Below are 11,258 nucleotides of genomic sequence, written 5' to 3'. Positions count from 1 at the left end.
GCACGGGATCTAACTCGCAAATGCACCATCTTGCATTCAACGCTTAAATGGAAAACAAGCAGTCCCGGAAGGGAGGCAGGCGGTCTAACGCTGCAGGCCCGTTTCGGAGGGATTTACGTTTCTAGGTCGGTCGACTGGTTGGTTGGTGCCATCCCCGCAGAGGATTTCTTTGAGCTCCGACCCCTCTCTCAGCTCTTCTCGGGCCAAGAACCCACCCTGGCGGAGGTTGTAAAATGCAATTAAACAGGGGGAGAAAACGGAATTTGCTTGGGCCTTAGGCTCTGCCAGGATAAAATTGTAACTGGAATCTGAGAGCTCAGATTTTAAAGGGAGATCCTGCTTATTCTTCCCCACTGGAAACCTGGTTAAAGGAAATTAAGGCCTCTCTTAAAGGTAACTAAGATTAGAGGGCTCGGTTTCCGTTTTCTGTGTTTCTGTGGGCCAAACGCCCAGGTCGGTCAGCGAGTTTCTTTCTGGGTGGAATGACGAATTCCTCTCGCCTGAATTCTAAAATGATAACTTTGCTTGGTGCTGCAGCTGCGAACGTCTGGCGCCCAGCGGCCCATCCAGGCGGTGGCGTTACCCGGGCGGGGGGTGAGGGGGTGGGGGGGAGAAGTAGGGGTGAGTGGGGACGGGGGAAGAGCCTTGCCTCGGCGAAAGTTGGGAGAGCTGCGAGGAGGGAAGTAAACGCGACACTTCGCGGCTTCGGCCCCTTTAAGTGCTTCACTGACTCAGCTAAGCTTCCCCCTCAGGTCGCGTTTTTTATGAATGAAAAACGTCCTTACATTCATTATATAAACAAGCCTGTGCTGATTGGCCGAAGGCCCCCGGTGCATAAATTATGTAAAACAGACCCCTGAGGGGGCGGGGAGGGGCGCGGTGTTGACCAATGGGGGCTGGAGTTGGTGGGGCGGCTTGGCTGGATTTGCCCGCAGACAGGGTAAACAAGGCGTGATGGACAGGCGCAGGAGCGGCCTCCGGCCAATGAGAACCAGACTGAGCTAGGCCCGCCGGCCAATGGCGGCGGGCGGAGCAGCAGGCCCCGGGGGGCCGGGCCAGCGCTCCAGCCTGGTTGGCAGCTGCGGCGCAGAGTCCAGCCGCTGGTGCGCGGAGCGGTTCAGCGTCCCCGGAGCGGTTCGGCCCAGCCATTCGCCCAGGCGCCCAGGCCCGGTGCGCGCGTGCGTGAGCGCGCCTGCGCCCCGGGGCCGCTGCAACGGGAGGAGAGCGGCTGCCTCAGGTGAGGGGGCGTCGAGGAGGCAGGGGGGCCTCGGAGGGGGTGTCCAGGGACGGGACCGAAGGGCCCAGCTGGCGAGAGTTCACTGGCTGATTCAGAATCCTCAAAGTCCGGGTGCACTTTCTATCTGGACTGAGCGCCCCCCCCCCTCCCCGGGCCGGCCGCCCCATCCTCTCCCGTGGCCCAGCCCGGCCCGGCCCGGTTCGGTTCGTGGGAGGCGTAGGGTGGGGGTGGCTAACGGTTCGGGAGCGCTCCAAGAGCGGGTTTCCGCACGTCGCGGGGAGGCGCGCCCGGGCGCGGGGTGCGGGGGCTCTCGGGTGGAGATGGGGGGGCTCGGAGTTGCGGGGCTTTGCAATCTCCGGAGGTCTGAGAGCCCGGAGGAGACTTGGAGGCTCGCGAGAAGAGACGCCCGGCGGAGCTTTGCAGTGGGGAGGAGGGGGCGGGAAGCAGCTTGAAGGGAAATATTTGAGAGGTGATGCCCCCCAAAGCACCAGGAGGGGTTAAGTGACACAGGCATGTGCAGCCTGAGGGGTTGGGGCTTGGCCAGGAACTTACGCAGGCCTTGCAAGTTTCAGATTGTGGCAAGTGGACACTCAGTCCCCCAACTCCCACCCCCAGCAGCCCGAGGGCGTCAGGCTGCATCGCGGTTCTCGAGAAATCGGGGAGCATCAGAGCAGCGGCCTGGGGATAGTGGAGGAGAAAACGGGTGCGGGGGGGGGGGGATGGATAGATGCTTCTCGCTGGGTTAGGGATCTGTCTGCATTTGCAGAGGAGAGGAGACCCCCGGAGGGAACCGAACTCCCGGTTGAGGAGGGGTGCCAAGGAGAGATGTTTGGAGGTTTGGGGGGCGCGGGGCTTTGGGGGCGGTTGATAGCGCCGGGCGCCGCGGCTCGGTTTTATGAATGTGGATGACTTTATGAATGAAGCGGGTTTCTTTCGTTGGCTCGCGGCTCCCTGCAGCTTTTTTTTTTTTTTTTTTTTTTTTCCTCCTTTCCCTTTTTTGTGAATGAAGCATTGAGCTTTCTTCCGAAATCGCTGGGGTGAGGGGCCTGCGTCGGAGGCTGGGCGTGCGTTGGGTGTGGGGGCGGGGGCGCATCTGAAGGAGTTTTCATGAATGGGGAAGGCTGGGAATTGGGTGGAAGCGTGTCTTGTTTTGTGAATGGGGCCCAGCGCGAGGGATCCAGTTACAGCCTTTACCTGCTGCGGCGGCCGCGGCTCGCTCTCCCATTCATAAAACCAGGCCCGCTGCGCGCCGCGGGGGAGGGGCCTCGATCGCGCCGCTGCGCCGCGTGAAAGTTTTCCTGGGGGCACCGGGAAGGGGGGACCACAAAGGAAGTGGCTTAAACTCCCTTAGGCTTAAAAAAAAAAAAAAAAGCAACCAACCCTATACTTTGAACAAGATTTTCCTAGCCCTTGAACTCTGAGAGCTTGCTTTAAAAAAATCCTCGATGCCTCTTTCGGGTTCGCTGATGGCAAAGCTTCTGTCTTTCATTTTTAAAAAGGTATTTTTTTTTTTCCTCGTGGTGAAGCGTGTCGCAACATAGTTCATCGTGAGGCTCTGAAATAGGTCTCCCGCCGAGCCCTTCGCGGTGCTCCCCTTCCCTCCTAGACACTGACGGAATTTCTGAGGTCACGATTTAATCTGACAGATGGGGAAGGTTAGAGAGGACGCATTTTCGTGTCCCTCCACTCACTGCGGATGCTTCTCAGGTTGTGTAGACGGGGTTGGTGGCATTTGAGAAGGAGGCTTTATTCGGAGTTCAGCGCTGTTTGGAAGGCTTGCAGGCAAGCTAGCCGGAGTGTTTTTCTAGGAAATTATGGACTGTGCAGTTTACTTCTCGCCCCCTTTCTCTTTGACTTTGAAAATTCCTGACTCCTTGGGCCAGAGTGCTGAGAGGAGGTTGGCCGTGAAGGGTTCTCTTGTATCCTCCTTACTTCAGAAAATTTAATATTATCCACAAAATGCAAAACAAGCTGCACGGAATTGCCCACTGAGAAGAAGTTCCCTATTTAAAATTTGTATAGGAGGTAAACAAAAGCATTATCCTTAGGCATTTTGCTCTGTTTAGAGCTGGGGTAAATGAAATTACTGTTTTCTCTATTCTGCTGATTTCACTGCATTTCTATTTGGAGAATGAAACAAAGGGTTCGGGAAGATGGTAGTACCTTCCTAAAATTGTTACTTTATTCCTCCCGAATTAGAAAAAGTCCCCTCCTTTCCATTTTGACCCTCAACCTATCTTCCCAGCCCCAAGACTTGACAGTGCCTAAACAAGTTTAATTTTATCTTTTGGCAAGTTTGGGGGGAAATTGGCTTCACTATAAGAAACAAACTGAATTTTCTTTACAGCAAAAAAAAAAAAAAAAAAATCTTTTGCTTTTAATGCTTTTAAGGTCTGTGGTAGGGATACATTTAAAATAAGTGTGGTGGAATTTGGTTTCCTTGATCCATTACTTTTCACAGCTATTTTATTTATTTTAGAAGTTGATATCACAGATATCTCTGTTAGGTTGCCATAGGAATGTTTGTGACTTTACAGACACTACATCTGTTTGGACAGAAGAATTAGGTTTTAAAAGAGTGTTGTGTGAAAATAAGTATATCTCTGATCGATATATTCCTGGAACTATATATAGTATCTTACCACTGACCTACAAACCACTTTTAGAAACACTATGTATGTCAGTTTCTTAATTGCCAATAATTTGGAATGCTTAAACCCATTTTCTCTACTTCCTGTCACTGTACTGTCAAAAATTAAATTATCTCTTGAAAGAAAAAAAGAAAGACCTAACTTTACAAATGCCCTGGAGAATCTTGTATTGGAGAGAATCTTGAAATCATCCTCTTATAATGAAAATAAGGGGCTTTGTTTTTTGTTTTTATAGGGAACAGATAGTAGCAAATTTAGGATGTTTATGATAAGAAAGAGAGGGAAGCATAGCTGGTAAATGGATTTGACACTAAGTACACTAGGAACTTTTGATGCCCTTAATCAAGCACACCTTTAGCCTGTAAAGCTTACACCCTGAGTGGGCTTTAAGTACTTCGGGAAAAGGTAGTGATTTTGCACAGGCCCTAAAGAAAGAGCAGTAAAAATTACTTCCTTTCTCTTCTTCCCCACCCCTCAGTTAAAATCTCCCAAATTCATATTGCAGGAGGACCCCTTTCCCCCCAGAAATTACTCAATGCTGAAACCTTTCAAAGTGATATTCGAGGCGTTGGAAGCACCATGGATGGGTTTTATGATCAGCAAGTCCCTTTTATGGTCCCAGGGGTAAGTTTATGTGGCTTTGGTTTGTTTTGTTCTCCCTCTTCGAATATTAGTCTCCTTATTGGCTGAGTGGCACAGCTCCCTTTTGACCTGTGTGTTTCCCTTGAGCCTTCACTGTCTCTTGGCCTCTTGCAGAAATCTCGATCAGAGGAATGTCGAGGGCGGCCTGTGATTGACAGAAAGAGAAAGTTTTTGGACACAGATCTGGCCCATGATTCTGAAGGTAGTGAAGCTTTCCCTTTGCTCTGTGGCTTCTTCAAATGGCGTCCCTGTGAGAGCAGCACGGAGACTTTGTCCTCCCTGCCCTCCTGGGCACAGGAGTTCTCATTCTGGTGTCTTCTGTTTTCAATTCCAGAGTTGTTTCAGGATCTCAGTCAACTTCAAGAGGCTTGGTTAGCTGAAGGCAAGTTTCTTGGCTGTCCGATTTTCTATATCAAACATTTTGCTGTGCTCTTGAATAAAACGTAAAGGTCTAAAATAAAAATCTCTTTTCCAGCACAAGTTCCTGATGATGAACAGTTTGTCCCAGATTTCCAGTCTGATAACTGTAAGTACCTTTCTGGTGGTGGCACATTTGTTCTGAAAATGTTTGGTCTGGGCACATCCATGTCTGGAAGACTCTTTTCAGCCGTCACCAGCCTATTTGGACATGGAGTGCATTTCGTTTCTTTTAATAATTCAAAGTTAACCCTCGAAACTTTTGTTTCATTCCTTATTGGAGTTATTTCTAAAATGCTTTTATTCTATGGCAGGTAAGATTTCCTGAACATAATTTCATCCTAAATTTCTTTTTGCCTAAGAATACTGCAAGGCTTCAAGCTCAAAATTATAAAAACAGTTTACATTATATATGTAAGATGTTGGACTTAACATCCTCTAACCAGACATTATTTTACAGTGTTTTGTTTGTTTGTTTTATAAATTAAGTCCTTGATGCAGATCATGAGTCTGACACTTTTTTCTCTTTTAAAGGTGCAGAAAATAGTTAATGGACGATTCCAGTTAATTGTGGCTTCACCCAACATGTTGTCAATTTTGTGTCTACTTCTAGGTTGACACTGGGTGGTCACAGTGTGACCTGATTTACTCTTGTGTTTTGCATAGTTGTCAGGACTTTATCTTTCAGAGAGGAGTAAAAACTTTTTCTTCAAATGGTCATTAAGTGCGCCTATCATTGAGATAATAAATGCAGTGGGGAAACTCAAAAGATGGCTCTCGAGGCTGGCAAGGGCATGGTTAGCTTTGCACTGATCTTTCCGGGCTGTCCTCAACAGGTTTGGGAGCTTTTATGGTCCAGGCAGAGCTATCAAGGACAAAGCCGGCTGATGAAATGTGAGCAGCACAGGGCAGCTCTAGAGAGCATTAGTCACTGGCGAGTGAGCAGGTTTAAGAGAGGCCTGGAGAAAATGCTCCCTCTCTTGAGAGTTGCATCATAGAGAAATTCATGTCTCTTAGTCATAGTTTATAATAGCAAGCACCTGAGCCAGGCAAGGATTCGATTTCTCATCTTGCAGCAACAAATTCTTCCCAGCTTTGTTTTATCGTGTGTGTGTGTGTGTGTGTGTGTGTGTGTGTGTGTGAGAGAGAGAGAGAGAGAGAGAGAGAGAGAGAGAGAGAGAGAGAGACACGGAATGCCATAGGAGAGAGAGGGTATCTTTGTATCTAAGTAAAAGCTGGCTGTTTTAAGCATTAGATGAAAGACCAGAGGTACCAGCAAAATATTCTTTAATGATAGACCTCCTATTCAAGGCACAATGCCATGAAATTTAAAAGGGAATAAACTGTAACCCACAGATGTATAGTTACCTTAGTGCTGCCACAGCTTGCTGTAGTTGTTTTCTATAGGAAAGTAAATGCATGTTAATTATTGCCCTTTTAATTGCTTTCAAGTGATTGGGAAGCTTGCCACTAAAGGGCTAAATAAAGATAACCCAAATATTGTGTGTGTGTGTGTGTTGCAAGATAAAAGACAGGATTTGTAACCCCACTTTGTTCTGTGTTGACAATTTGGCCCAGCCTTTCCAGTTCCTGCTCAGAGCAGCATAAACTGCAGTTTGTTTGGGAGGTGGCTTTCTTGGCAGAAGTTCTTTGAAATGCTTTTATGACACTTTTGTTTGTTTCTCTGTAACCCAAAGAGGTAGAAGGGAGTTGAGATGACTGCATTCAAATTGATTTCATGTGCTGAAGCAAAGGTATGCTCTTTAGAGAAGGATGTCAGTAAACAAGATTTATATTTGGAGAGATGTTTATCTGCAGGAATAGGCTAAAGTGAAGGAATCAATAAATGTGTTTTGGCTCCTTAGAAATAATTCCCACTCAGCCAATAGAATGTGCTAAATTCTTTAATTAAATTGCCATGCCTACCTAAAATGGAGATGCATTGAGAGAGATTTCTACTTACCAAGCGTGATGTGTTTTTTACTTTGTTTGCTTTTTGCTTTAACTTCTTAAGGTTGAGCTTTCCTGTCCTTTAAGGATAAAACAGATGGTTGAGTAGCCTCAAAAAGTGTTTTAATAATTCTTTCCCCCCTCTGACTCTTCTTTCGGGAGATAGAGGTTTAAGAAGGATAGCTTCAAATAGATCAGCTTGTCTTAGAGGTTAAGTAAGAATACAAGTACAGGGTGGTATGTACTTGAGCCGTTCATCCTTACCATTATGTGTAACGGGTTTGGCTGCAGTTGTGAGTGACAGTGTGTAGATGCAAGGGAGCTGGCAAAGCCTGAGGCTGGTCAGACTTCTCTGTGAGCACATCTCACAGCCTTGGATTGATGATCTGTTTTCACTGCAGTCACCTTCTGGAAGAGCCCATGATTATTCCAGGGGAGGGGGAGAAACTCATTCAGATTTAATAAAACCTTATGAGTTGATTTGAATCAGCCAATCAACGAACTGTAAACCAAACTTGCACTTGCCCAGTAAGGCAGACCTTTTCCCTGCAGTAGCGAAAGCCTTTGTAACAGATATTCTTCTGTGGCCTGCCACACTGATCTTCCTGCCCTTTTAATGATGATTTGATTAATTATCGTGTGTGTGTGTGTGTGTGTGAGTGTGTGAGGTGGGGGGCAGAGGCAGAGTCTGTGTGTGTTTATGTATGAGAGAAAAAGAAAAGTAATGTGGGTAATTTTTTTTTTTTTTTTTTTTAGAATGTCAGTTTTGAGGATTATGGCTTACTTTTTTCAGTGAGTGCTATGAGCTCAGCTTCTAAAGAGATTATGTTTTGTCAGTTTTCCAGATTTGGGTTCCCATCCATAGTCTTCTAAGTGTGATTTGAATAAATGAAACCATTGTTCTTGTAAGTCCTACAGAAATGCTCTGCTTACTTCTAGCTGTATAGACTTTCCCTTACCTCACAAATACAGACATTAGTAAAGTATCCTCCCCCCCCCCCACTCTGGAAATTTTTAAAGGTCAAATTCAGTGGAACAGAAAGTGCAACCTGTAGACCATAGGGGATCTACCAATTGGACCCATTATTCCCTGGTCCTGAGAAGTAACCTTGAAGATCCCAGATGGTTCAAGCTGCAAGTCCCTTGTAGAAATAGTCTTGCCCAACCCCTTCATTTTATAGAGGGGATAATACATGGTCCAGATCACTGGAGCTACTGACTGGTGAGTTGGGGCAAGTGGGAGGGGATAGGTGAAATAAGAAAAATTATAAAATATGATCTTTAAAGAACCTCTCACAAAGCTGCAGAGCCAGGTACTGGCATGTGCAGGTGTGTTCCACAGGCTCCCTCATTATTTCAAAGACCTGGAGCCAGCCCTCGGGAAAGATATAGGGAGACTGTTGGCCACCCAGTCTGACATGTCAGTGCTCTTCATTCCAGGATCCTGAGAAACTTATTAAATATCTTGGTGCTGTGAGTTTTTCCATCTAGGATTTGGAAGAGACCTATTAAACAAAGTTATAAAACTGACATCTTTCCTATAAGACATATTAGTGTGCATATAGATAAAAACTGTGTGTGTGTATATATATATATATCTTGAATAATATAAATGTGTGTGTAACTAAATATGTGTATTAACATACAAACCTGGAACCTACAAACCTGGAAATCTGGGTCAGTGGTTAGATGTGTCACACTTTTACTATACATTTTCATAGACTTAACTATAAATCAAAATGGTGGCTAAGATTGGAACTCAAAATGCTTTAGATCTGGGGAGGCAGAGCTTACATTAATTTTTTCTGGATTGACTGGGCACTTAACAGTATTACTAGACTTTAGTATACATAAATAGTATTTTTTTAAATGCAGATTTCAGATTAATTTTTTAATCTCATTTGTGATATTGTGAATATAGCATCTTGAATAACAAAACTATTTTACACTGAGGAAAAAGCATGATAAAAATCTTATTTTAAAACCGTGACCTCCATAGCAAATATAATTTAGAGAACTGTTTGAAAATCCAAATGACCTTATTTTCCCCTTGAAGTGTTCTTTTTTAGATCTGTGTTTCAAAAAGAATGGACCGACTGGAGGAAGTACTAGTAATTTCCTAAGGACTGGCTAATTAACTGATAAAATCGACTTTTCATAAATACATTGCAATAGGTGGCCGGGGAAATAGAATTAACTGTTATGGCAGCCCTTGAGCCTGAAACACATTGATCTTAATCCTGTTTTAATATGAGATGATTCAACTGGACTTTTCTTTTCTTTTCTTTTTTTTAAAACTACATATGAAGTTGATAGAGTAGAGGCAGAGACCAGCCTGTAGCAAAACTCTTGTTAACTTGCCCTGTGGTCTTGGGCCATTTCTATTTGAAAAGACTGTCCCAAAGTCTTTTTGTTTGGAAGGTTAGAAAGTAACAGTAGGCACTTTGAAAGTAAGAGAGTTGAGGGAGTCAGGGCTATCAGTTTGTCCTTTTTTAGAGAAGGTAGAAGGCAGAAGAGTACTGTTCTGGAAAGCCAGGAGAGAACAGTGGAAGGGAGAGGACGTTTGACTCCAGGCTACAGGGTATCTTTCGGAGTCTTTGTTAGCTAGCCCCCTAACTTACACTGGGAGAGTGCTAAGTGATTTGAAATCCTTCCTGTTTTGATAGCCTCCAAGATCCTTTGACCAGGACTCTTAAGGATCCAAGACCTGGAGTTCCCGTTTATCTAAGAGAGCCATATGTTCACACAAAATCTATTTTCTCTAACTTTAATTCAGTTAGGCTTATTAAAAACAATGAATTTCTCTCTTCCTCTTTGATGTCTTTCTGCTCTTAGCCCTCTAATAAAACCCAGTAACCTTTCCAGTCCTTTGCATTTGGCAAGAAAGACTTGGGATGGGGAATTACATGTGTGTCTGCCCCAGGCAGATCACTTATGTAGATGCCAGAGGTAACAAAAACCTGGAATCATTCAAGACCTTACCATCTATCTCGTTTTCAGCATTCTTTACTTTCATGGGATTAAAACATGGGTAGCTCTCTAAAGCTGAGGATTTGTATTATCAGCTCATTTCTACCATCTAGAAGTATCATCTTTTGAATTTCAGCCCCAGGAAAAATGTTAGTGGTAGTAGGCTTGGGTAGGATGTGTGGTTTTCTACCAAGAGACTGTACCCTCCACATGTTTTTCGAGTTTTAATGGTGGTAAAGTACAACGAGGCTCAGAGGCTGACAGCCCCCTCTCAGGCGCATGGCTGCCCTTGAGGCAGCTTGGGCCCCATCTGTGCCCTGGCACACGGTGCTTCTCCACTTGGAATCCAAGGAGCTCAGAGTCTTGTCATGTTGCAGCTCCCAGCTCTTGGACAAGCGCCAGGCATGCTGATGCCAGTACCGGATTAGGTTGCTTTTTTAAAAATTCATTTTGTGAACTCATCAAGCTCATTTAACAGAGGCTTTGGTCGTCAGTTTCTATCATTGTCCCAGCCCTCTAAGAGGCTCAGCTTAAAGGAGGGGCAAAATACTAGGTCCATAGTGTATTTGCGGTGGGTGCTTATGAGAGAGAGGGAGGGAGAGTGAGTGAGTGTGTGTGTGTGTGTGTGTGTGTGTGTGTGTGTAACCGTGATGTAAGTACTCCGATAGGCTTGGCTATGAAGTAGCAGCTCTTCTCATGGAGAAGACCCCCACAAGGCAAATAAAGAGGGCTCCCCTGCCCAGAAGGAGGAAGCACGGGGGAAAGTTGCAGCACAGAGCGCAAAGACTCCAGGAGCAGGATAAGTTAGCCACTGGTCTGCAGAGCAGCCAAGGCGTTGAATGTGGGGATTCTGTGGTCAGAAACACTATAGAGAGAAATGCTCCCTGAGTCACATCTGAGTTCACTAGTGTTGGGGGGGGGGGGGGGGGACAGGCAATGAGAAGAGGTAAACAGAAGATATTTGAAAATAGCCAAATCTGTTATGAAAAAAAGGAAACAACCCAAGAGCTAATTTATCTCCTGGATTTGGTTTTCACAAAGTAGTATGCTTTTCTTGAAATAAACCCTGGCTGTCAGACTGGCTTCATCAGATCTTCTTCAGGGTAATTATTGAAGATTTGGGGAAAAAAAAAAAAAATCTCCAAGAAACCAAACCAGTTTTTAGCCTTGTACTTTGCGTTGTCCTTGGAGTAGATTTCACCCGCCAACCCCAACATATCCATGCTCTTCCCTTTTGATGTCGCATGGGCATGGTGGGGGTGGGGGGCTGGGGGAGATTATAAACCTTTCAAGCCGGATGTGAAGCCGGTAGAGGAACTGTGAAGCTGTTCATAATAGGTAGCTCGCACCCTCCCCCCCTCTGCAGCCGGAGAATCGAGTGGTGTCTCCAG

At 45.6% G+C, this 11,258-nt stretch overlaps 1 protein-coding gene across 1 annotated transcript in view; it reads left to right on the top strand.

Annotated features, from left to right (window-relative positions):
• Window positions 1-1,077: 1,077 nt before the first annotated feature.
• ETV5 (ETS variant transcription factor 5) overlaps window positions 1,078-11,258 on the top strand; it is a 59,520-nt gene continuing 49,339 nt past the window's right edge. Inside the window, 5 exon segments of the mRNA XM_038583633.1 lie at window positions 1,078-1,237; window positions 4,394-4,512; window positions 4,645-4,732; window positions 4,865-4,912; window positions 5,006-5,056. Coding sequence (XP_038439561.1) covers window positions 4,468-4,512; window positions 4,645-4,732; window positions 4,865-4,912; window positions 5,006-5,056 — 232 coding nt within the window. The 5' untranslated portion in view covers window positions 1,078-1,237; window positions 4,394-4,467.

The sequence above is a fragment of the Canis lupus genome, chromosome 34 (assembly GCF_011100685.1).
Source record: "Canis lupus familiaris isolate Mischka breed German Shepherd chromosome 34, alternate assembly UU_Cfam_GSD_1.0, whole genome shotgun sequence".
Classification (NCBI taxonomy): domain Eukaryota; kingdom Metazoa; phylum Chordata; class Mammalia; order Carnivora; family Canidae; genus Canis; species Canis lupus.
Note: the sequence above shows the minus strand (reverse complement) of the source record. Positions and strands in the feature narration are given on the sequence as shown.